Source organism: Panthera uncia, chromosome B4 (genome assembly GCF_023721935.1).
Source record: "Panthera uncia isolate 11264 chromosome B4, Puncia_PCG_1.0, whole genome shotgun sequence".
In the NCBI taxonomy this organism is placed as follows: domain Eukaryota; kingdom Metazoa; phylum Chordata; class Mammalia; order Carnivora; family Felidae; genus Panthera; species Panthera uncia.
The window spans coordinates 115,039,884-115,067,678 of record NC_064809.1 but is presented as its reverse complement, the minus strand read 5'-3'; the positions used below and the strand labels follow the sequence as shown (position 1 = coordinate 115,067,678).

The window sequence follows — 27,795 nt, the reverse complement described above, 5'->3', positions numbered from 1 at the left end:
AGAAAAAAGAATAATTATTTGTAGCTAATAGCTCTATTCATCAATAATTCTGGTTTTCCTTCTCCCAAGCCTGTAGGATGTGACTTCTTTGGACAATGAAATATTAGTGGAAGTGATATGACAGAAACCTTAAGAGCCAATGTGCGATTTGCCCCATTTCTTCCCTCCTGCTACTGTGACTGGTGATATTTCACGTGATGGATGTGCTACCAGCCTAGATGCAGGCCTGAGGGGACATGGAACAGGGCCCCAGTTAACGCACTTGGGTTTGAAGGCCGTTTGCTGCCTCATTTTTCATGACTGATACTACATATTATTATACACGTGGAAGTAAATAACAAGAGAAACAGCTGAAAGAGCTGAAAATGGTTGCCTCTGCAAAGCAGGACTGCAGAGTGAGAAGAGGTTCGGTAGGAGACTGTCCCTTTTCGGTAAGTCTTGTAGAGCTATCTGACTTTTAAAATGGCCAAAATAACTACAGAATCTATAACTCAAGAAAGTGGATTAATGTGCAAATGGAAATTCAAAGGACAAGTGATTAGGGAAGAACAAATATGTTCCTGCTCCTCTCATTTCCATAGAGCGTAAGGAAATGCCACTCCACTCCTAGAGGAGGAACACTTCTGGCTTCTTTCAGACTTGAAACTAATTTACTGCCAGGAAAGCGGAGTGACTTAACTGATTAGTAAGTTTGGGAAAAGCAAAAGGACATGCTGGGCTCAGCCTCTTCTGGGCAATCTTTGTTTATATTTTTGGAGGCACCCTGCCTACAAGACTGCTGGTCTCTGCTCCTCCCTGCAGTGAGCCTGGCAGGGGCAGAAGGACACTAGGGAATCCTGTGGTTACACAGGTGTGACTAGGTGGGCAAGTCTGGCTCATTCAGGGGTGAGATACTACTAAACTCATTTGGTCACAGTCCTAAAGCAATGTTCGACAATCAATCAGCTTTCTCAGTTAATGACGCTGAGATTTTGATTTCCACTATCCATCTGCTATATCCCATTCCTCAATGGGTTCAGAACTCAGGAAGGGTAGAAGAGAAATGACCCTCAATGACCCTCTTCTCCAGACACATACATCAATCATCACAAAAACCACCCAACTGTGTGATCAAATTAATAATACGCCATTAAGATAATGTCTTTTTTGTTGTTGTTCAAAAAATACATATATGCATAGAGAAAGTCTGAAAGATACTTTTCTTCACACATTTCTGAAATAATAAAAATATTGAAACAGTACACTTAAGAATAAAGAGTAAAAGAATAATGTAAAGTTACAGAGCATTATTTCTTGGGATTCACAGTGGTATCTGAATGATTTCTCTAGATTGCCTTTGCTTTCTTTCACCATCACATTCTTATAATTGGTATGTTTAGAAAAGCTTCGAAGGAAGCACTACATATGTGTCCAAAAAAGTTGGATTATATTTGATACTCTAAATAGAGAAATGGAGAACAGAAGAACCACAAAGTTCAAGATTAGTGACATAGTTGTGCTTTGATGAAGTAAAAAAAATCACTTAAATAATTATATAAAATGACATCTATGCTACAACAGCAATGCAATTTTCCATTATTTTTAATAACTTACTTCCATTTCCTTATCAACTGATTTCTCTTCCATTTCTTGCATTTCGGATACATTTTCATCTGAAGTAATTTCAGGAGTTGTTGGCAATGATATTTCAGCTATTTGCGTAAGATTAGATAGTTTCTCATGAATTGAAATAACCCTAAAAATAACAGATGCACATGTATTTTACTTGAAAAGCTAAGAAAGGCATTCGTTTATTCCAAGAATCAGTAATATGTGTAAAGTTAGTCCTCAGGTATTTAACACCGGGGTTTCTGGCATTCCCAAACATCATTCATTCAATAATTCCTTCATTCAAGAAACATGAGCAAAGAGAAACAATTCTAACCCGTATAATATTTATGACCTAGTTATATACTCTGAGAGATTTAAAATGACAAACTGGCAAAGGCACAATGACAGAAATGCACACATCCAAAATACTGCTTAAGATGAAAAAAAAAAAAAAAAAGAACATTTACGCAAGCAAAGAAAGTCCAGGCAATGACAAAAGGTTTGCTCCTATGTAAATCTTAATGCTGTGCCATGACTGCCCTGCTGACCTGAAGGTAAGAATTATGGCAAGTTAGCAATGGCTTGCAAAGGCCAATCAATGAGCCCATAACAATGAAGTATATTGTGCGGGGAGGGGTGAAAGGGCAGGGAGCAGGATCAAGAAAGAAGGAAAAGCAAAAACCAAGGAGGAAGGCACAGGACACAGCGGCAATTATGCTGAAGACAGAAAGCTTCTGGGGCCACAGGCCAGTGAACAGTGGATACTCTGAAGGCAGAGGTAAATGGGTGAGTGGAGTCAGGAGAAGGAAAAGCATTTGAAGCAGCTGAAGGAGGCAAACAGCCACCTGTGTGGCCTTCAGTGAGTCTATGCTATGGGATACAGCACATATATGCATGCATGTGTGCGTGCGTCAGTGTGGGTGTCTCCATCCAAGGAAGGAGGGAAACTTTTATGAGAAAGAAGTAAATTATCCATTAAGTCAAACTGACATCAAAAACATACACAGGAATGTCAATTCTCCAATGTTCCACAGGGTCCTCATCTGCAGCATGGTATAACACTTGATGACCATGATAGAAGGTGAAAAAGTACCTTTAATTATACATAAGAGGATCTGAAATTATATAGTGTGTTTAAGAAACTCTTTTATAAAAAAAGGACAATGGTTAAAATGTAAAGATCTGTTATTAAAAGTTCACTTGGAAGACATCCATTAAAAAAAAAAAAAAGGGTCATCTCCAAGAATGGCGGAAAGGCTGCCTGATGCCCTGGAGAGAGAACAGGTAGGACTCAAAGGACCTGGGAGAAGCATGCTTGGTTCCAACACACATCAGCCATGAGACCCTGCACAAGCCACCTAACCTCTCTGACCCTGACATTCCTCCTACTGCAAGACTGGAATAATAAAACCTGCTTCATCTACTTCACAGCATTTTGTACCGATGAAATGACATAACTATGTACATTCCTAACCATGAGAAGCCACATGAGAGAAAGATGATATTCTAACACACTGTTCTTCATTCTAATACCCAAGAAAGAATTCTTATAATTCCCGTTTCTCTTTCAAAAATAATGTAGCTTCCTCTTCTGATACATGGAATTGCAGGAAGGATAAACTGTTCTTTGATGTTTGGGTTTCAGATTGTCAGTGAATGTCCAGAGCTGTACTATCTGTTTCAAAAACAAATGTCCTGGTCTAACTCTGTAAAAAGCAGGTAGCGGGGGGGTGGGGGGGGGTGGTGGTGGCTGGGCCCCTGATCAAGGAGCAGCATCAGAGGACCCAGCATCTCAGGTTCATCTCATGACCCCATTTGCCCAACATCTTGCCCATTCACATCTTGACCTCCCCGTCCGTGTCAATGCTCAGTCCAGCTTTTGAATTCCCACATTGGCCCACAAACATCCATCATCTCATCCAGACTAGACCAGCTCCCCACAGCCTCTGCTCTCATTTACTGACTCACAGGCACTCTCTCCCTCCCAGACTGCCATGGCCTGGAAGCAGGACCCGGGCAGAAGTAGAAATGTGGATGGCAGGAGACTTGAAGGCAGAGACAGCAGGCAGGGAACTGGATCTTGGTTAGAAGAACATAATTAGATAGAACTACACAGAAACATTTATGCGTGTGTATTGAGAACACTATCTTTTCTTTTGTTGCTATAGAAAAATGCCAAGAATTAAAATGTTTTTCCTTGTAAGTACTTAATTTGGAGATTAGGACGTGAAATGAACGATTCAAGAGGACTGCTCAATTTGAAGGCTATTCTGGTTCCTTCTCTGGCTTATTTTTTTCTGACCCCTTGTATTCTTACTTTGCCTTCTGAAAGATGGTCAACAAGAGCAACTCCCCACGTACCTATCTTACCCTGGCCCTCCTAAGAATACAAGCAATGCCAGCCTAGGTGAGGGAAATGGGCAGCTTTCACTGTGTCCCCAAGGGACAGGTTAGATGAGACACTGCCAGGCACCCTCCTCTGTGTTGGCCTCAGTGACAGGTTCATGTCCCTAACCTGAGTAAACCTACCACTGATCATAAACACATTCAAATTACAAACTTTTTGGAATAAAAAAGAATTCTGTCAGTTTGATTTCATTCCACTCTGCAGAAATTATCATCATTTTCATCATGTGATTCTAAAAAAATATCTTGCCATATTTATGTACACAAAGCAAGTATATAATTTCATAACTTTGTTGCTTAGCTGTGCTGGTATATGTCCTGTGCCTAGATTTTCTGCCAGTTCAAAAAAAAAAAAAAAAAAAAAGGAAAAAGGGAAAAAAGAAAATTGGCTGAATAATTGAAAATATGCCAGCTCTTGAAACATCTCTTGTTTTATTCTCTTTTATGGCAAGGCCAAGAAGTCCTTCAAAATGAAAATCTTGGAGCATGAACAAGGCTCTTCAGGGAAGAACCAGGTCTCTGTTCGCTAAGCACTTACTAGGTGCCTAACAGGGCAAAGAGCCGACACTGACAGACACAGGGGTTAGTAACAAGACTTGACATTTGCACAGTGCTTTCGACCTTTCAGAAGATATGCATACGTTGTCTGTCTTGATCTTAACAACAACCCTAAAAGGCAGGCAGAGTAGATATTCTTTCCATTTTACAACTGAGGCGATGGAGTTGAGGTCACAAGGACAGTGAACAATGGAATCAAAACTAAATTAACTAAGCAATGAAAAAAATTAAAAACCAACTAGGAATTTGGTAAAGTGAAACAGGAGAAGAGAGAAACCAGGCATGAGCAAAAGTTAGAGACATGCCCTGTTTGATGGAGAGAAAGGAAAACAACCTGGATGAAGCAGAGGCTTTTGATGTGGGGAACAATGTAAAATAGGGAAGGGTGGGACAATGGAGGGTGTGGAGTTTGTCCATAATTTTGCAACCCAATACGGAGCCACATGTTACTTTTTAAATATGCCCCAAATTAGGGGTGCCTGGGTGGCTCAGTCGATTAAGTAGCCAACTTCGGCTCAGGTCATGGTCTCAAGGCTTGTGAGTTCGAGCCCTGCACCAGGCTCTGTGCTGACAGTTCAGAGCCTGGAGCCTGCTTCAGATTCTGTGTCTCCCTCTCTCTCTGTCCCTCCCCCTCTCATGCTCTGTCTCTCTTTCAAAAATAAATAAGCATTAAAATTTTTTTAAAATGTGCCCCAAATTATAGGCAAAATATAATATATATCCTTGTACTCTCTAAAATCTCTATGAAGTGTCAGGAAGTGTTTCTCCACAACCCTAAGTACTATTATTCTTATTCCCACTTCATTGATGGGGTGACTGAAGCACAGAGAGGTTAAGTAGCAAGCTCAAGTTTGCAAAGTGAATAAGGGGCATGATTGGCATTTGACCCAAAGCAGGCTGGATTCAGAGTTCATACTCTTAACCACTGCAATATCATACTCCTCTAATTAAAAGGAAGATTCTTCTAAAAATGTCTTCTAAAAGTTCTCCTGTGACTTACCTTGAATATTACTAAAACAGTCTGTTGTAAGGAAAATATTAGCAGAGTTGTAGGAAATCCATCATTACTTGCCTGTTCAGTGGAACCCAGAAAGAGCCAACATAGACATCGCTGTAAGTGCTATTAGGCACAGCATCTGAAATATTCTGAGGCCTCATGTTATATGCATACAACAATAAAACCTATAAGAAAATTAAGACATGAATAAAATATGACACTAAAATTACACGTTGCCTCAAAATAATATCATTAATTTTTTTAAGTTTTTCTTTGAAAGAGAAAACAATTGTTTTTCAACTCACTTTAAAGAGGACTGATTTGAGCAAGAATTGTACAAAGTTTATGAGGTGAAAAGAAATGCCCTTTGATAATAATATTATATTATTTTTGAAGAGTGTCATTTCTTACTGCAATTATTAAGTTTAAATCTCAACCTGCGAAGGCCCTCTACGAGTTGGAAATGTGTACCTGGTGAATATCCAACCTTGTTTCTCGTTGCTTCTCAATATGCACCTTTCTCATCAGTGGTCATAGCTGCTTCTGTGCATCACTTATGCTGCTCCCTTACTCTTCTGTTTATTCAACCTACACACAACTTTCTGGTCCCCACCTCTAACATGGAACTTCTCCTAATGACTCATACTCTGGTAATCCCCCTGCGGTTTGAATTTTGACAATCCTTAAAGTGAATTCCTTATTATTGTAGCACTTACTTATGGTCCAATTCACAGAATTTGAGACTCATAGAACCTTAGAGAGGATCTGGTCTAAGTCCCTCCTTTTAGATATGAGAAAGCTGAGGCCCAGAGCTGCCAGTCAAAACCAACTAATTAAGTACATGCATTTATCTCTGTTTCTTTGATAATCAAACTAAAATAAGAGTACAGGGATTTTTTAGAAAGGCGTAAATCCACAAAGACAGACAAAAAGGAGGTAAGCAGACAAGAGATGTTAGCAACACGTTGAAGGACAGAAATTGCTGAGAAGAGTGTTGGGGGACTCAGAAAAGAGGAAAGGCTGTGTCCTAACTGCCTTCAGAGGGGTTGCCAACAACAAACATGACTGAGAACCCAGAAAGGCTTGGGAGCTGGAGATGTTCCTCCCTCTTATCCCTTCCCTGAGCCCATGCCACCAGGAGATTTCCCTACTTCCCTTGCCTCCTCTCTGGCCAAACTTCCTTTCATTTTCCTCTCTGCTGAGGTTAAATCAGAGCTCTATTGTCAGGGACATTAGGTACAGGGCTGAGATGCAGAACTGAAAACATGGGAATTCAGTGGAAGTCTGTGTTCTGAACAGGAGACATCCCCTACCCCACTGCAGCCCCTGCTCGGGATGTAGGAAACCAGACAGAAGTTGAAAAGGATCCTCTTTGAGGAAACTGACCAGACAAAGAGAAAAGACCTACAGATACTGACATTTCAGCATCCTGCAATGAAACTGCTGGCTCCTGCAGTTACCCTACAATGAGGCCTATAAATCAATAAGTCTGACCTGATACACCCTGTAGCACCTTCACAAATGAATGGATAGCCAAGGGTCACTAGACATGAAACGAAAGGTAGAGACCAAAACTAACATAAGAAAGGAACTTGAAGAATCAGATATAAGACAGAGAGCAGAAGAGAACTTCAATGAAACCATAATTGATATCTTAAGAGAGAATAAAGACAATATTTTATCTGTGAATCAAGAACGCAGTGCTGTTAAAAATGAACAAAGAATAAGAAAGAGCTCTTAAGAACTAAAAAAATATATGATCACAACTAAATATCAACAAAGGTTTGAAATATAAAACTGAAGATATCTCCTCAAAAGTAAACCTAAATTTTAAAACATAGGTAATATGGGAGAAACGATGAGAAAAATACTCAAGCTAATAAATTCAGTATCTGAATAATAATTCCAGAAGGTACAGAGATAATCAAAGGGAGGAAATTATCAAAGAAAATAATTCTTCTTGCACTAAAGAATATACTGAAAGATTGAAAGGGGCACAGTGGATGACAGACCCGCATGGTTCATCATGGAATTTCAGCACACAGGGCATGGAAAGAAGATCCCCAGAGCTTCCACAGGAAAAAGAAAAAGAAAGAACTAGGCATGAGAATGGGACCATACTTAACAGCAATGCAGGATTGCCAGAAACAATGGCGCAATGTCTCCCATGTTTTGAGAGAAAATAATTTTCAACGTAGAGTTTTATGCCTAGAAAATGATGACGTCAGCATACAATGATGACTTTGTGTTGGACATTCAAGGTTTTCTTATATCCTGTGTAAGTACAGGGTCAATCTGTTGCAAGTGGTTAACATCTCAGGGGACTGTAGTACTATTGTTGGCCCTTGGCCAAAGCTGAGTCACCCAGTGACTAATGCAGTCCTGTTCTTGATTCTCAAACACACCAATGGGGCAGCCTGTGCCATCGTGTCAGCATTTTCTTGTAGATATGTACACATTGATGATTTGCATCTGGATTCTATTGTTCTCTTCATTTCTATCACTGAGTCCAGTCCCACACATGGTTTTGACTACAAGAATAGAGAGGTATGAAAGACCCCTCCTCAGTTAAGACATCAGCCTTCTTGAGACCAAGATATCTTACCATATTTTTGTGGTTCATGATCTGTAGATGAAGTGTGCTGTGCAACTGAGTGAGGACCCTGGCAACTGCTCCCAGGCATCTTGGATCTCTCTACTGGTTATCTGAGCTTTCTTTATCCTGCCATGACTTATCCTTTACCAAAATCTTCCATGAATATACTTTGTGGAATATATTGTATGGTGTGTCCTTTGAATAATCAGAGCCTCCAACACATCCTTTATCAGAAAGCTGTAAAATGTGTTCATTCAATAGGAGAGAGCAAGTCAAGATAGGGAGAAACATGGGACCCAGGGAATTCTCAGGAGGATGGCGAGTGGGCTCTTATGATGATATCTGAACCATGAGAGCAATCAATCCAGTTTGGAACATGTCTCTGAAGAAGAAGACAATAAAAGAATTAAGATAAACTGATGAGTTTGACCATGCAGAGAAGAATTGTGTAGTTCTTTGAAAGTTTAGGAAGAATGAGAGATTCTAGAATACAGAGAACACTAAATTAAAAATAAGGCAGGTTTTTTCTTCAGGATAGAAGTCGGGAAGAAAGGAAACAGTACCTTATTTGGCTCAGCTGTGAGTGATATTTACACATTCATAATGTAAACACTGGCTCTGGGTTTAAGAATTTTGATAGAACTCATTTAGGAGAGGGGCACCTGGGTGACTCAGTCGGTTATGTATCCAAACTCTTGATTTCGGCTCGGGTCATGATCTCAGTTTGTGACAGCACAGAGCCTGATTGGGATTCTCTCTCTCCATCTCTTGTCTGCCCCCACCCTCAATAAATAAGTAAACTTAAAAAAAAAAGAACTCATTTAAGAGAGTGTGTGTAAGAGAAGAGTATACCTGAGGGGGAAAAAAGAGGTTGACATTAGCTTTCATCTTCCATAGTAGTGTGAGGTTGATCACTAAGGAAATTATCATGTGAGCATGTAATTTAGATGTATGGGTTGGGGGGAGACCCAATAAAACAGAGACAGCTGAGAGTTGAAAGTAATTGTATCTGATGGTGGGATTCAGGGATGTGGACAGCTAGACAGAGAGAGAAATGTTCTTTTTACTCATTAAAAGTCTTTCACATTTGGTTTTTCAAACTATGGTAAATTTGATGAAACACTTCTGAAATGAAAATGAAATGAGTCCCAGAGAGATTAGTCTGTCTTATGGTGTTTGCTCTTGTTTTGTGTTTGTTAACCTTGACTCCCAGGCTAGCATACAAAGTCCCTGTGGACAGGAGTGACATCCTGTACTGTGTTCAGTATTGCTTGCAGCACCTGCTACATGTTAATTAATATCTTCATATTTCTGAAATTTTCATTATATCTCTTAAGAGCTAATGAAGTTCCCCAAAGTGTGTTAGTGGAAAAATTTAAATAGATAACATACTTTACATTTAACCCCTGATAATGAAAATGACTTTCTCCCTCCTCAGGCTGACACTTGTCAATGGCTTTGCAGTGCAATTTTAAAATCTCTTCTAACCGAGCGTGGCACAACTGATTTCAAAGTATAACAGTCTGAAATCAAAACAGACTTGGATAAAATAAGGCAGTAGTTACACATTAAAACCCTAAACTGACTTGCATCTATTTGTTGTGAGCCTGGGCTTTGGAGCCAGAGTGTCTGGGTTTGCTTCCCCGACTTTACTGGCTGTGTGATCGGGGCAAATTATGAAAATGTTATGCCTCTACTTCCTCATTTGTAAAATGGAGATGTGGTAATCCCCATCCCCATGGATCGTGTGAGGATCCAATGAGTCAACACGAAGTGCTCAGAGCATCACTGCTGTCGCTGTGAGCCACGTGACCACTTCTGGCTCCTCGCCCTACCTGGTTTGGTACCTCATTCTCCATATTCTTTTAGACCCACTGCTAACCCCAAGCCAGCTTCATATCTGACCTCCCAGGCTGTCCCCATCAAATCCATGCACTTAGTTCTATTTCAAACTTGTCCTCACTCTTCAGGTATAAGTGTCTATAAAACCCTACATACTCAGGACTGGATTCTGCAGGAGACAATATGCCCACAATGAAATTTCCAATGCTCCCTTACTCACTTTCACAAAGGCTTGTTTTTCAATGGTAAAGAAGTGTTGTGGCTTTGACAAACACTGAGAAATGCTGTATCTAAAATCATCTTGAATGGGGTATCCCTTACAGCCCAGGAAGGGGTGAAGACAGAGCCCCTCCTCTACTAGATGGAGTTGATTCATAACTTCCTCACCCTAGTATCTTAATCACCTAACAAAACACCTGGCATATAGGGTGCACTCAATCAATGTTTTATTAACTGGTTAGTAAGCAGCTATTATATGCATGTTACAAAGAGATCCATACAAAGAACTAGAAGACTCAGGTCCTCATTCATGTTTTTGTCACTAATAAGTTGTGGCAATGGTCAAGTCACTGTACTCATATGGGACTTGGCTTCCTCATCCTCAAAATGAGAGCATCAAATAGATGTTCTCTTAGTTTCTTTCAAGTCCTGAAATTTGACTTGGGTGGTCCAAGGGAAATCAGAAAAGCTTTCCAGTGGAGCCTACTATAGAATCTGGCAATGCAGCATAGCTTCTTGGAGAATCATCATTAGACCTGTGAGGTGCATTGGTAGTGCTGGCCTAGCCCAGTGCTTCTCAGACTTAAATGTGCATACATTACTTGGGAGATATTAATAAAATGTATGTTTGGGGTGCCTGGGTGGCTCAGTCAGTTGGGCGACTGACTTCTGCTCAGGTCATGATCTCACAGTTCATGAGTTTGAGCCCTGCATTGGGCTTTGTACTGACAGCTCAGAGCCTGGAGCCTACTTCAGATTCTGTGTCTCCCTCTCTCTCTTCCCCTCTCCCACTCATGCTCTGTCTCCCTCTCTGCCTCTCAAAAATAAAGAAACTTAATAAAAATTAAAAAAATTTTTTTTTAACGTTTATTTATTTTTGAAACAGAGAGAGACAGAGCATGAACGGGGAAGGGTCAGAGAGAGAGGGAGACACAGAATCTGAAACAGGCTCCAGGCTCTGAGCAGTCAGCACAGAGCCCGACGCGGGGCTCAAACTCACATACCGCGAGATCGTGACCTGAGCCGAAGTCGGACGCTTAACCGACTGAGCCACCCAGGCGCCCCATAAAAATTATTTTTTAAAAAATGTATGCTCTGATTTGGTGGGTCTGGAGACCTGAGATTCTGCATGTCTAGTGAGCCTCCAGGGGATGCCAGTGCTGCTGGTTCTTGACTATCAGATGCTGGCCCCTGCTTCATTTATGCAGCCTTTGTCTTCCCCAGCTCCCAGAAGCCGGGTGTAATTTTGGGTCTCATCTGCAGCACCAGACTCTCATTAGTCACTTGGCCAACAAGACCCAGAATCCAGGGCACCTCAGAGGGAAGCCCTGGGCATCTGTATGATCTCTGAGTTATGGCGTCCCTGACATCCACACTGAAAATGTTGAGGTTCTATCAGGTTACTATGACTTGGTAGTTTTCCCAAGAATCCTAACTCTTCCTTTGGTGTCCTGAAAGACTAAACTTGTCTCTTTTTTTTAACGTTTATGTATTTCTGAGACACAGAATCAGAAGCAGGCTCCAGGCTCTGAGCTGTCAGCACAGAGCCCAATGTGGGGCTTGAACTTGCAAACTGTGAGATCATGACCTGAGCCGAAGTCGGTCGCTCAACTGACTGACCCACCCAGGTGCCCCCTAAACTTGTCTTGAATGCATAGTCTGCTTGTTTGGGACCATGAAATATAGTTTAGCTCACACTAAGGCTTTAAAGATCTCCAGAAAGGAGCAGCAGCTCCATATGTCTTGTTCCCAGACTGGCTGGGCTTCTACATTGAATAGACTTTATCTCCAAGAACTCTTCAGGTTCTATCCAAATTTGTGTTTTCACTTGACACATGGAATCTTGGTTTTCAGTGCTTTGCTTGACCAGACTTCTTGCATTGATCATGCTTGTCTGTCTAAATCTTCTGTGGCCTCTGAATACCATGCTTTGAACTGCCTAGCTGCACTCAACACAATAGCCTTTGCAGTAGTTTGATTCCCCCAAATTAGGTCTCAGAGATGAAAGAAAGGTCCTGCTACTGATTCTTCATTGTCCCTCCACCCTGCTAGTTCTGAGTTGTATTCCTTTAGTCTGATCAAGTAATAAATATAATTCAAGTCTCATTCTGCACCTGGGTTGGCTTGCAATCCAGAACATCCTACTGGGAACTGTGGATCGTAAAAAATAGCAAGAAGATGAGGTAGAATAAAACTAAAGGTACTAAGATATATTTTTTAATGTTTATTTATTTTTAGCGAGAGACACAGAGAGATAAAGCTAGCAGGGGAGAGGCAGAGACAGAGCTGGAGAGAGAATCCCAAACTGTCACGCGGGGCCCGATGGAGGGCTCAATCCCACAAAGTGTGAGATCATGACCTAAGCCAAAATCAAGAGTCAGATGCTCAACTGACTGAGCTACTCAGGAGCCGCCTAAGATGCATTCTTAAGATAAATTTAGGCCATCAAGCCTTTGGCTGTGGTTACACTTTCTTTTTAAGTTTATTTATTTATTTTGAGAGAGAGACAGAGAGAGAAGGAGAGCATGAGCAGGGGAGGGGCAGAGAGAGAATCCCAAGCAGGCTCCATGCTGTCAGTGAAAAGCCCAAACACCAGGCTTGATCCCACAAACCATGAGATCATGATCTGAGCTGAAATCAAGAGTCAAATGCTCAACCAACTGTGCCAACCAGTGGTTACACCTTTTTAAGCTAAGCTGTAGGAATCTCTCAGCCATTCTTCACAACTATTTTTAAAGCCTGTGTCCTGGACGTTCATTAACATGGTAGCTCATGGAAGCTTCTTTAGTGTCTGTCTCTGGAAGATACTGAAATCATCGAAGAGATGCTTAGTGTGTAACCAAATTCCAGTGAAGAGCTTATAATGTGGTTCTACTATATTCTACTAAAGATAATTTTGTCAAATAGGATAATACAGTTTCTACCCCCATACTTAAGAATTTAAACTTCTCTGGGGCACCTGGGGGGCTCAGTCAGTTGAGTGTCTGACTCTTGGTTTTGGCTCAAGTCATAACCTCACAGTTTATGGGATGGACCCCCATGTTGGGGTCTGTGCTCACAGCACAGAGCCTACGTGGGATTCTCTCTCTCTCGCTCTTCTGCCCTTCCCCGGCTTGCATGCACATGTGCTCTCCCTTTCTATAAATAAATAAATAAATAAATAAATAAATAAATAAACTTTTTAAAAAGTTAAACTTTTCTGAGTTATAAACTTAATCCTAAAGAGTATTGTGGCATAGAACATATTTAGCCCTCTGAATTACCTAAAAATTTTACATCAAAATCCCTAGTCCTAGGATTTTTACTTTGCTGCCACCAGCATCCTTAGCTTCTACTGGCATTTCTAGTTCAGATACTAGATTAACAGAAGAGGACTGAGTAGGGGAATCAAGTGACATTAACTTGCATTTTTAACCCTAGTCTAAGTCCCTGGAAACTCCAACACCCTAGGTCAGATATTAATTTTTATCACCATCCCATACAGAGGCTACAAGTGCCTGCAACTAAGGTCCATGTCTGAGGACTCAACAAAGCACCATGCTTAGGAGTGCAGTGTTGGAATCAGATTGCTCCAATCCTGATTCATTGCTGACTAGCATTTCTGCATCCTGTCCCAGTTTCCTCTTCCGTAAAATGGGGCTAGTGAGAGTACCCACCTCATAGAGTTGTTGTGAAGTTAATATAAGCAGAGCATCTAGAATACAATAAGCTCTACATTCACTATTGTTATTATCTTGTAGTTTCATGAGCTGCAGCCAGTTTATTCAACACAGAACTCTACACTGAACAACCAAGATAGTGAGTAGATAAATGTTCAAATACACCAATATTTATTTGTTTGTTTCTTTTAAAATTTATTAATTTATTTTGAGAGTTAGCATGAACAGGGGAGAGGCAGAGAATGAGGGAGAGAGAGAATCCCAAGCAGGCTCCACTCTCAGTGCAGAGCCAACATGGGGCTCAGTCTCAGGGAGTGTGAGATTATGACCTGAGCTGAAATCAAGAGTCCGATACCTAACTGACTGAGCCACCCAGGTGCCCCCAAATACACCAATATTAAAGTCATCAAACAAATTTCAGTGTAATCTCTGAAAAGATAAAATCTTAGGTCTGAGGAGATCTAGTCTATTCAAGTCAGTGTTTCCCATCTTTTTAATTGAAATTTATGTTAGCAACTACATCTTTTTTTTTTTTTTTAATTTTTTTTTTCAACGGTTTTTAATTTATTTTTGGGACAGAGAGAGACATAGCATGAACGGGGGAGGGGCAGAGAGAGAGGGAGACACAGAATCGGAAACAGGCTCCAGGCTCCGAGCCATCAGCCCAGAGCCTGACGCGGGGCTCGAACTCACGGACCGTGAGATCGTGACCTGGCTGAAGTCGGACGCTTAACCGACTGCGCCACCCAGGCGCCCCACAACTACATCTTTTATCGTGACCCAATAATACATTTTTATTATCAAAGAGGGAAAAAATATCCCCAAACTAAGAAATGGGAAAACTGTGTGTTCCTGTGTCTTTGCTTATGTCATAAGAAAATCATTCAAGCAACCTATTTAAATCAGAATTTGTTAGCTGGTGCTCTCCTTGTAATCTCTGCCTGACAGCAGTCCATGTTTCCATGTTAATTGTCAGACACAACTGTTGATGGATAAAACCCTGTTACTCTAATTATCAGCCACATATGTAGTCATAACATTAACTTCACAGATCACTCTGTCTCAGATTGATATGGATGGTCATATTTCTATGACCTTGGAAAATGAATTTTTTACTTTCTTTCCCATTTTTTAAAACTAGCTGCTTAGGTAAACATTCTATTTCCCAAGTATGTAATCTTTCTGTATTCATATCCTCTCTGAATGGATATACTCTTATCACTTGGTTGTTTCTCTGGCCATCAAGTAAATGAATTCAGACATATGTTGCAGATCAATCAATCTGAAAAATTTATCTAACAACATCATGAAATGAAAATTTCAGAAAACATTTTCACTTACTGTATATAATACATTCTGATTTTTTTTCTTGTTTTAATTTCTTAAAAAAATACTACTAAGACCCACACAATATTGATTCCATGGTCTATTAGTATTCTTGGAACCACAGTTTGAAAACTGCTGTACTAAATTTCCCAAAAGAGACTACACAGATTTATTATTTTTAAATGTTTATGGAGAATATCTGGCAAGGATTTGACTCGGAAAGTATGGGAAAGAGAGTACTTTCAAAACATGAGAAATAGCTTTAAATGTTCCTGGGGAGTGATAAGTCAAAGTTTCTCTTTTTGTAGGAGTAGAAAGAGATACATAATTGACCAAGAGTTAGCAGCAGTTTGCCAGCCTAAGAATGCAGAATGAAGAGGCCAATGGGAGATGTGTGCTTGAAAGCAAAGAGAGGTAGGCCCAGGAGGCTGCACGATCTGACAGGGTCACAGGGGTCAAGGAGCAGCAGAAGCTACCAGAGGCACAGCTAGAGGGGACGGCACTCAAGAGCTGAAAAGTGCAAGAGTAGACCAACACAGGAGGCAGAAACCGAATGAAAATGCTGAACAGGCAAAACTATATGGCAACAGTTTTATGGGGAAAAGCCCGAGGCTCTTCTTAGAGAGAACAGCAATCAAAGGAATTCTATAGCGGAAGGCCCCTCTGCAAATGGCTGTAGTGACCAACTGTTCCATTTTTAAAAGCTTGACCCCTCATCAAGATTCTCCTAGAATGTGAATCACTGTTCTATCTCCAATTGTTCAGAGATTGATATTAAACTGCTTCTAAATACTTGCCCCCATCTGCTCCTGCTCCCCAATTAGCCCTAGTGCAAATGTCTCTCCGTGCATATGGACATTGATATGGATAAAGCAATGGATCAGAGTTAGGTAAAGATAAAAATAATAAACATTAAAACAAGAAGTGATATGTGTGACATAAATTTGTAAGGGGTATTTAGAGGCAAACTAAGTTTTTTTTTCTCCTATTTGCTATGCATTTTAATTCTGCTGGTAAGGCACAGTTTTCTCTCTTTTCTATATACAATGTTGGCAGCTACAGTATCTATTAGAAGATATTGTTGCTAATCTTTAAAAGGAGTTTTTAAATAATGTTTAACCAGTGTATGGCATGTATATTTGAAGTTAATAAACTTAAAAACATAATAATTTAAAAATAATTTCAGGGATGACCAGGTGGCTCATTCGGTTATGCGTCTGACTTCACCTCAGGTCATGATCTCGTGGTTCATGAGTTCAAGCCTGAGTCAGTCTCTGTGCTGACAGCTTGGAGCCTGGATCCTGCTTTGGATTCTGTGTCTCCTTCTCTCTCTGCCCCTCTCCTGCTCACATTCTCTCTCCCTCTCTCTCTCTCTCCCTCTTTCTCTCTCTCTCTCTCAAAAATAAACATTAAAAAAATTAAAAATAAAATAATTTCAGATAATAAATGACAACTACCATTTATTGAGGTTAAGCATTTATACAATTATCTCTAATTAAAGATGAGTACAACTATGATACAGAAAAGCTAATCAATCTACTGAAGATCACAAAATTATTAAGTGACAGAGCTGGGATTCCAACCTGGGTGGTTTGGCTCCAGAGTCTATGTTTTTATCCAGAGTCTATGGCTTACTCATGTAAGCCAAAGAAACAAAAAGAAAGCCATATCCAAGAAAATTTTGCAAAGTAAAAGAGAAAATTTCAAAAGCAGTTAGTGAAAGAAGTCAGTACTCTAAAGCAATAAAAGTTTGCCTCTCAACAACACTAGAAAGGAGGAAATGACATTTTCAATGCACTGAAATAAAATAATTTCCAATCTTAAATTATCTACTCCATGAAAATTTATTTCTCAAATAAGTATAAAGTAATATATCAGGCAAACAAAAATTAAGTGTTTGCCTCCAGAAGATCCTCACCAAAGGAAATTCCAAAAGTATATACTTCAACAGAAAGAAACGACCCTAGATGAAATGCCTAAAATGCAAGCTGGGGTGGGAAAAAAAGTGGTAAATATATGGCAAGTTCCAAAGGAAATAACTCTTGCATACAATAATTAAAAATAAAATTATTTTGGGTTAAAAAATGTATAGTAATATAAGTCATTACAGGAAAAATGATACTCGTTAACTTTAGACTTTGATAAGTATGTATGTTGTTCTGAAGGTAACCACTAAAAGCATTGGAAAAAATGTATAATTTCAAAACTCATAGAGGAAAAATGAATGATAAAATCATCCAGAAGGGAAAAGAGAAAAACAAAAGAGCTGAGACAAGCACAAATACAAAATAACAGGGTAGATTTGAAACCAAATATACATTTAATATACATTAAATATAAATGTATTAAATTCCCCAGTCAAAATACAATGTTATCAGACTATATATGAAAATATCCAAGTGCATGCCTTTGATAAAAACACAATTAAAACACAAGTACACAAAAGGGTTGAAAGCAAAAGTTTGGAAAATATATACTGTGAAAATAATAACCACAAGAAAGTCATTGTCCTTTAGTAATATCAGACAAAGCATACTTTATGAGGAAAAAAACATTATTACAAAAAGCCCATGAGTCATTTCAAAATGATAAAATGCTCAATTCACCAAGAAGATACAGCAGTTAATCTGATTGTACTAAGACCACAGTTTCAATTATAGAGAGCAAAATTTGACAGAACTACAAGGAAAGACTAAACAATGATGATCACTGGGAGAGACTTAAACACACTTCTTTTAATAACTGAATTTTTAAAATTAAAGGCAAACAAACAAGAATAGAGATTTGAACAAGACTAACCAAACCGACCTAGTGCACATATACATGAACTGCCTCAGCAACTGAGGACTGCACATTCCTTTTAAGAGCAATGGAATATTTACACAATAAATCCTTTCCTGGAGGAAAAAAAGCAGGTTTGAACAATATCAATCATACAGAGTATTTTTTATTACCACAGAACAACATAACCTAAGAATAAAAGCAAAAGATAATTTTCTGATATAATACATACAAGTTCCATATAGTTTGGAATATCAGAAACACATGTTGAAATGGCCCATGAAATGAGCCAAAGAATAAATCATAATGAAAACTTAAAAAAAAATTTTTAACCATATGATAATGATAATGATAATATGATATGATAAAACTTGTGAGGGGCGCCTGGGTGGCTCAGTTGGTTAAGCATCTGACTTTGGCCTAGGTCATGATCTTGCCATTCGTGAGTTCGAGCCCTGCGTTGGGCTCTGTACTGACAGCTCAGAGCCTGGAGCCTGCTTCAGATTCTGTGTCTCCCTCTCTCTCTCTGCCCCTCTCCCACTTGCTCTCTGACTTTATCTCTCAAAAATAAACATTATAAAAAAAAAACTTGTGGGGTGAAACCAAAGCAATGTTTAGAGAAACTCATAGTCTTAAAACACATACATTAGGAAAGAAAGGACTGAATATTAAGCCAGACATTTACCTCAAGAAGTCAAAAGTTAGAAAAAGAATATAACCCGCCACATACACACATACCAAAAACAAGGAGAAGAAAGATATGGTTACTGAAACAAAATTAACTTATGAGGGACCTCTGGTGACAATGATCAAGTAAAATACACAAACCACTACTGTAAGAAATGAAAAGACACACACTTCAATACAAATACATCAGGGAGATTAAAAGTATGAGAGAAATTTTAAATAAGATGAAAAAGTTTCTAGAAAAAGCAACTTAAACTTGACTCAAGAAGAAATAACCCCAATGTTCTATAAACAGGGATGATAGTCAAAATATTTAAAACTTGGTTTGACACAAGCACAAACCATTAGAACAATAGTGACCCAATCAGAACTGATGCCAACTATGGTATCCATAGAATAATATTACTAATTTTATATTTTCTCACAAAGAAACAAACCACTAGGACCAGATGGCTTTACTGATGAGTTCTTACCAAATATTTGAGGAGAAAAGTTTACTCCAAACTTACAGAAATGTCACCAGAGAATAGAAAAACATGATTATATTTATCAACTCACTTTATGAGTCTAAAAAAATCTTGTTACAAAAAATATCTGACAAAGACAGTATAAAAAGGAAAATTTGTAGCCCAATATTGCTCTTAAACAGTGGCAAAAATCCAACACGAAACATTAACAAACTGAATCCAGTAAAATTAATACAAGACCAATTTGAGTTTATCTTAGGAACACAAGATTGATTTAACATTTAAAAAATCAATTGGGGCACCTGGGTGGGTCAGTTAGTTGAACTTCCAACTCTTGATTTCAGCTCAGGTCATGATCTCAGTGTGTTGGGATTGAGCCCGGTGTCGGGCAATGTGCTGAGTGTGCAGCCTGTTTGAGATTCTCCCTCTCTCCCACTTTATCCCTCTCCCCTGCTCGCTTGCTCTCAAATAAATAAAATGGAAAAAAACTTTTTAAAAATCAATTAATATATTAAAAGAGAAAAATAATAAAATCATCTTTATAGATGCAGTAAAAGATTTATGATAAAAATTCTTAGCGAAGTGGGCAGTAGAAAAAAATTTCCTTAATGTGATAAGGAATGACTACAAAAAAAGTTAAACATCATATATTATGGTGACACACTTGAAAGTTTCCCTTGAAAATCAGGAAAAAGAAAATGATCAACTTGAATCAGACTTTCCTGATTTCTTATTTTCAGATCCATTCTACTAGACAATACAGATTCCATATTCCTGTATATTTTCATCTATATGACAAGAGGATGTTCTCTACTTTCAAGTTATAATGGTCAAGTTAAACTCTATATCTAAATATAAGAGTTAGTTTTGTGATTGTATTACATACCATAGGTTCTGTTTCCTTTGGGGGTCTTTCTAGAGGAGGAATGTACCATTGAAAGCAAAGTTCTTTGTTTAAATCTTGTATGTTCATATCTGATGACACATCTCCTGAAGATGGGCTGGCAGAGAGCTTTAATGATGAATCAGAGAATAGAGTACTGTCATGACATACCTGGGGAACAATCAAAAACAGTTTAATTGTCGGTAAAAAAAAAAATGCATTCAATATTTAAAACACTCATTCAAAACCCATTCAGTATTGGCTACGTTATAAAACTCTGGGAGTTGTCTTAGTTTGTTGTGGGTGTAGCCTTTAAAACTGCCCCTGAGTGGTGCCTGGCTGGCTCATTGGTAGAGGATGTGACTCTTGATCCCTGAGTTTTAAGTTCAAACCCCATATTGAGTGTAGAGATTACTTAAAAATAAAAAATGTTAAACAAACAAACAAACAAATAAATGCTGTCCTTAATTACCACAGAAAAGATTCTCCTACAGAAAAATATGCTTCAAAACCTATGGGACTCAACAAATGTCTTCCATTTTTGGTGAGTCTCCCCAGGGAAAGATCTAGAGAGGAAAATGTCAATACTATCATTTCAGTCTCAAGATCACCTTAGATTCTTAGAACATCTACTTTTCTCATCTATTCAGTGGTGAATAAACTGAGCGTGTGATTATAACTTAATATCTACTTTCCAATAGCATTTTCTTCTATAATACCATATGCAAAATAAGACAGTTTTTACCGCAAAATAACATCAATTGCTCTCATTCTCTCTTTACACGAATGTGGCTGATTTGTAAATTCAGTCTTGGTGAATCTGGGCCTACCTTCTTTGATGAAACTCCTGAAACGGGAGTTTTCAAGGAAGATGAATGTGGAGAACGCAATTGGCAATATCATAAATTATTTCATTTTTTTTTGGAAGTAGCGGAGTTGCTACTAAAAAAAATCATAGTCTAGCCAGAGAGATATTAGTGATAATAACACCTCAAATATAAAAAGGACCCTCTTTAATGGAGTGCAGACTATTTTCAAAATTAACTTTTTTCGCCCAAGGTGATAAGCATGGTAGCTGGGAAGCAATTATTCTACTTAACTTTCGACATCTAAAGTATCTTAAGGCTTGTTGACCAAGAGGAACATGTCAGTAGGCAGTAAGAAATGCCTGGTATTTCCATAAGGCTTTGTACTTCCCATTATTTATGAGCTTATTCAAGATATAAGACTGTCAATGAAAGTCTTCAAAATAAAATAAAAAGAGAAATAAAGACACTGACCTTTCAAGTTGTCTACTGATAAAAGAAAAAATATGTCATGACTGAAAGGTAATATTAAAGATGCAAACTTTTCAGAAATGTCTAGATAAGCCAGAATCCTCACCTATTGGCACTATGATACTAAAAGCATGACCAAAATGACCAATAAAGAAGACTGTTAAGTTTGAATAATCATTTAAAAGTGCTAAACTAACATTAATTCTGTCAGGCAGTTCACCAAAAAATTAGGTAAATAATTGTTTCAAAAAATAATTTCTCATATTTTTTTCATATCTGAGTACTCTTCAGAGGTACAACTATTTAATAGACAACTATTTTAGCAAAGAATTCATATTTAATAACTAAACAGAGAAAACCAATAAGCAATATTTACTGTTTCAATACATAGCATTTACCAACATGATGGTCTAAACTATAACAAAAGTCAATGTCAAAATAGGCATTTCATTTTCCATTATCTTTAAAAAAATAAAATCTAGTTGCTAATGGAATTAATTATATATGCTAACTGATGGACTATACACTGAATATTTTTGATATGTCTGATCTTTTCTTTGAAAGGAACGAAAGCCCTATCAGGAGTACTCTTGTTTGCCACAGTCCCGTAAACAACAAATCACTTTACTAGTCAAATATTTGACCTTACCACACAGTCTGAATGTGAATAACTTAGCATTGTGCATAATTTTAGTCATATTCTTTTTTCTTGGAATTTTTAATGTAATTTGTTTGGCACCTTTGTTTTGCCATCACAAAGTGTCAATAGACCTCACAACATGTAGACACGTACAACTGAGAAGCATGTCACCTAGCAATGATCACTCTGGAAAGATAGCTACTTTTTGGGGGGAGGAAAAGCGGGATTAAGTATCAAATTATGGGAAGAGTTTGATTGAAATAGCCTCCTGAGTGATTAAAAGCTCAAAAATGTTATTATAAAAATCAGCCAAGCTTGCAGTTTATTTTTTTTTAAATCCAAAGGCTCTATGCTCGTTAGCTGTCTACCCCAGTGAAACGAACACATGATTAGGTGGCTTGCACCTGTCAGGCAAGTGACAATGATCTCCAGAGCTGATTATTCTGGGAGAATGTTACACTAATTATATTAAAAAAAAAAAAAAAAAAGGAAAAGCAAACAGGGTACAACAATCTTTGATAACACTGCTGCCATTAGACATGTCACATGTACTTACAATGTATTCAAGGTTGTATGCTTGGAGCATCATGCTTAGGAAACGGGAACTTGTGGGCTGCCCTTACTGGTAAAGTACTCAAGTAGAGCCCCTTTCAGACAATATTTAAGAAGCCACACCTATTATTTTCCAGACTCTTACAAAATATTCACAAGAACACATTCACTAAAACTGTAGTTCTCAGCCTTCTCATTCTCTGCCTTCTATGCCAAAACACCGGAGGCATCTGGGACACATAGCAGTAATCCTCAAATGTAGTCACAGTTTACCGAGGGGTGAAGCAGGATCTGGTGTTCGATGGAAATGATTTCATCCCACTCCTGTTGCTTCCTTCCCTGCAGAGGGCCGGACATTAACAGTATGTTCCTGGCCTTTCTGCCTCCTGTCACTCTCCTCCCCTGGAGAGCTACTTGACTGGTGAATTTGGGAAAAAAGAAATTTTGGATATGCACAGTTATGCTGGTTCTTCTTGGGAGAGAATGGTTTATAGGGAGTGAATGTTCTCTGCTCCTTCATGCAACAGATTTTAAAGGGGTATGTGTCCACACAGATTTTAAGGGGCCTGTAATGACCAAATCAACCAACCAAACAAACAAATGTAGCTGGATTGGTAAAATCTGTCTACTTTCCTATTCACTATTAGGAAGGCCACTTACCAGTAAATATAAACCACATCCAACAATATCAACTTTATGACTCATAAGAGTAGGTATTTTTTAATCTCAAGCTCTTACTCTTTTATTTTTCAAGTGATTTATAATCTGGGAGGAAACAGGGGTGTTGAGTATTGGGCATGCCAATATCCCAGTATCTGGAAACTAATTTAAAAAATCCTCCCCTGGGGGTGCCTGGGTGGCTTAGTTGGTTAAGCATCTACCTCTTGGTTTCGGCTCAGGTCATATTCTCATGGTTTGTGGGTTTGAGCCCATATTGGGCTCCACTATGACAGTGCAGAGCCTGCCTAAGATTCTCTCTCCCTCTCTCTCTGCCCCTACCCCGTTCTCTCTCTCTCTCAGAATAAACTTAAAAAAATTATTATTGTCTACCCAATAACCTAGCTTTACTTTAGGTTCTCAATTTGGAAGAAATAACACTTTCAGGTCACTTCTCTGGGACAGACATATGGACATGTCTGGTATGGGCAAGTGTATAATCACAAAAATGGAAGCACTATATGGTGAAGTCCAAAGTCAAGATAATTGAAAATAAATGACTGATATTTTTTGTTTGGAAAGAATTCTATGCAAATGACTTACTTTATTCATTTCACAAATACATATTGGAAATTTACAATACACTGTGTCCACTTAAACTTTCTCACATGTGCTTCCTTCAGAAATATAACAGTGATTCCAAGAAGTTTTATAAAAATACATAATGTTTGAAAACAGTACCTTGACTGAGTTATATAAGGTTTTTTCTGAGAAAAATGTAGTTTCCACTCCTTGACATAGTTCTTTTGGAAGTTCATCAATACAAGAGGAAGAATACAGCTGTAAAAATCTTTTCAGGAAAAAATGCATTTCCTTTTGGCGCAATATCAGCCCAGAGTTGAAAAGGGATGTGAGAAGTGTATCATCTGGCAAAGAAATTCCAGATCCTGGCTTTGGAGATGCTTAGGGAAGAAAAATAATGTAGAGTCACATTAGATAACACAATAGTCTCAGTATTGTTGGTATTTGCTCATTAGCCACTATCCCTGGAAATCACATCACCTCAGCTAGTGGCTGCCAATGTAATTCCTCCACTTTTAAGCTTACATGCTAATGGGATTGCTTCTTGCCACAGGAATGAAAGAAAATCTCAGAAGGGTGTGAGGATATTGCTTGAAGTTCTAAGTCTTGACAATGCGAAAACATTCTATCTAGTTGTCTTCTTTGGGACTCACTTCAAAAACAGATCTTAAAGCAAGAATTGAGTTATGTGCAATTTATTTGACAAGTGATCTCAAGGAGCATAAGTGAAAGAACAAACAAAGTGTGATGGAGAAAAGAGCCAATGAGAGTAAGTTAATGAATGGGCTGCAGCTGTGGACAATGAGGGCTCAGTCCTGCTGAGGGCCTTCTGGAAAATAACATGTAGAATTGTCTGGGACTGGGAAGCTGGAACGGTTGCTACCATTCCCTACCTCATTAGTTGAAGGTTACTCCCTCCCAGATGTGCGGAATCCCCGGCACTCTGGGCTGTCCTGACAGTGGGCTGGGCGAGTCTCAGTAGGTTCAGAAAAAGCCCAGAGCAGAAAAGCAGTAAAACGTGGGTGCTTGATGTGGCAAGGGCCAGCAGGTGAATTCAGAGGTGAGCCGGGCTGATGTGGGGCAGGCGTTGCCAGGGTGTGCTGCACTGGCTCACTTCCGCATCCTTTGTCACCGAACTTCTCTTCCTCTTGCCGTCTGGTGATGCACTCCCCTGACACTTCCTGGGTGCTTTTCTATCCCACTGCTAGTCCCTGATAACTGTGCTTAGACACTCCGTGGCAGCCTATTTGCTCTGCTGGCTCCTCCATCCCTGGGCCCTGACATGGGTCAAACTGTCTTTTCCGCCTGTTTGCACTGATGAACAACACTAAATCACCAATGTCATTGCCACAGAGAAAACACAACATACATTGTCACAAACACAATAAGGACTGACGTGAAGTAGATTATAGCAGTTTTTCTGGATGCTCTTCTGACAGCATTAGATGATACAACAACAACAAAAAACTAAACAAAACAGTGCAATGAAGTTAAGTATCCTATCTAAAGCATGAATCTCTTCTCTTGTACATACTGAATACGGGAACATTCTCTCCTTAAAGCCAAAATTTTATCGTGTTCATTTTCTAAGCTGTCACATTACTATCACTCTGATTCTCGACTGTTTTGAGCCATGAGCCACACTGGCACTCTTGGGAAGCCCCTGGATGCCTCTTTATAATAACATTTTTAAATACATCAAATAAATAAAATACATAGAATGTCAAAGGAAGTCAGTTACATTGGAATACTATTCTGCCCAAAGATCTGTGTATCCCAGCTTAAGATCCGCTAAAATTTTCATCTTCTGATGAGAGTTCACTCAAAAAGATGTCAAAAGTACTTTATGATTCTAAGAAACAGGACTTGAACAAGAACTGGAAAGGAATGTGTTCTTTCTTAACACATCAAAAACCTACCTAGCAATTTGCTCATATTATTAATCCTTTGCAGATGAATATAGTAGCGCAGTAGAAGAATCCACGTAATATCCACTTTAGTCGGAGTCTTTTTTCTAGCATCTGTGTTGTCACACATGCCATCATTTTGATAAGAAAATGTACAGGCAGTCTGGAACACCACTTGGTAGTTATCTGCAAGTAAATAATAATAATAATAATGATAATAATAATAAGTGAAAAAAAAGTTTTAAGACAAATACTATGCTTTCCTTGAAAAATAACCATATGTAAAAAAAAAAAAGCAGAACTCATTAAGGAAAGATTGACACATGGGACTACATTCCCATTAAAAAACATTTTTGTATCATAAAAGACACCAAATGCAAAGTTACAAGACAAACCATTGACTGAGAAAAAATATTTATAACATGTATGAATTGTTTTTCTTGGGACACCTGAGTGGCTCAGTCAGTTAAGTGTCCCACTCTTGATTTTGGTTCAGGTCATGATATCATAGTTCATGAGATCGAGCCCTCTTTAGACTCTCAGCTGACAATGCAGAGCCTGCTTGGGATTCTTTTTTCTCTCTCCCTCTCTTGCTGCCCCTATGTGGCACGTGCATGCATGTACACGCGCACACACACACACACACACACACACACAGTTTCTCTCTCTCTCTCCCAAAATAAATAAACATTTTAAAAATGATCTGTTTTTTTCTCAAATATGTATAGCACCTTGCACCAATCAATTTAAAAAAAATCAAAGAGTCCAACAGAAAAATGGGCAAAGAATTTCAACAGTCAACTCCTAGAAAAGGAAACTCAAATAGCCAAAATTTTAACATCACTAAAAATCAGAAAAATGCAAATTAAAGTGAAATACCATTTCCCATCTCTCCCTCGGTAGTTGATAGATATTAAAATCTGAAATAATAAATATTGATAACGGTGTGAGGAAACCAGAATTCTTATATACTACTTGCGAGGGCAACTTCTTGGGAAAGCAGTTTGGCAGGATCTAGTACAACTGACAATGCGGATACTCATGTAAGTGTACGAGGACTCTTGTGTAAGACATTTATGACAACATTGTTGTAATATCAAAAAAATGGAAATTTGGAAAAATAAACAGAAGTCTATTCATTTGATGGCATGTAAAATGAATTAATTAGATTGATAAAGCAGAAAGTATCATGTAGTATCTCAGTTCAAGTTCCAGATGTACTTCTCACTACTGTGTGATTTGACCCTCTCTGTTCCTTAGGTCTCTCTGGGTTTTTGACTTCCTGGGTTTTAATCTTCTCATCTTTAAAATGGGCATGATAAGGGTGCTCCTGGATTGATCTTCACAATGTATACCAAGTTAACAAGCAGGTGATACATAGAGTATACTACCATGTGCATACATTTGAAAAAAACCCAATGAAATATTTTGTATTATTTATGTACACACACACACACACACACACACACACAGATACATATATTAGTATTTTATTAGGGTTGTGGTTGCCTCTGGGAAGGAAGGGAGGAAATATTAATAGAATTTTTTATGGTTAATGGTCTATGTATGTTTTCTTAAATAATAAGATGAACCCCCATGTACTTACCACCCAGTTTATCAAACAATATTCTCAGTACTTTTGAAGTACTATGTAAACCTTTCTCTAATCCCATTTCCTTCCTTCTTTCCTGCTTTCCTTCCTTCTTTTGTTTCTATCTCACATAAACTTTTTTGTTTGCAACCTTGTGTGCTAAGGTACACTTGCTAGTAACTTACTTTTAAAAAGTTCCCCAAAAGAGGGGTGCCTACCATTTGAGTCCTTATAAGGCCCTCATGCTTGACTGACTATCCAGCTAATTTTTCCTAAAATCTATAAAGGCTTTGTTCTACTGCTTTCTAGTATCTGTCATTGCTGGTGCAAAGCCCGATGCTAGTCAGATGTTTATTACTCTGTATTTGACCATCTTCCCTATTCTGTAATGTTTTTAATAAACTCCTCATTATTTGTGGTGATTTAAAATTTCATTTTGCATCTAGGCCTAGATCTTTTCATTCACACTGCTTTTGGAACATAGAACGCCTTTTTGGTGTGAACCCTCATCTCTCCTTTTGGTCTTGCAAAATATTCTTATATTTGATGAAATAAATATAAGAACATACTGATTCTCT

At 38.5% G+C, this 27,795-nt stretch overlaps 1 protein-coding gene across 1 annotated transcript in view; it reads right to left on the bottom strand.

Annotated features, from left to right (window-relative positions):
• The window catches only part of CFAP54 (cilia and flagella associated protein 54), a 289,637-nt gene that overhangs the window by 29,577 nt on the left and 232,265 nt on the right, over positions 1–27,795 (bottom strand). The window contains exons 62-66 of the mRNA XM_049626709.1: positions 25,639–25,812; positions 23,879–24,099; positions 20,015–20,182; positions 5,627–5,736; positions 1,594–1,735 (exon numbers count right to left, since the gene is read on the bottom strand). Of these exons, the coding sequence (XP_049482666.1) occupies positions 1,594–1,735; positions 5,627–5,736; positions 20,015–20,182; positions 23,879–24,099; positions 25,639–25,812 (815 nt within the window). The remainder of the gene's footprint in view (positions 1–1,593; positions 1,736–5,626; positions 5,737–20,014; positions 20,183–23,878; positions 24,100–25,638; positions 25,813–27,795) is intronic.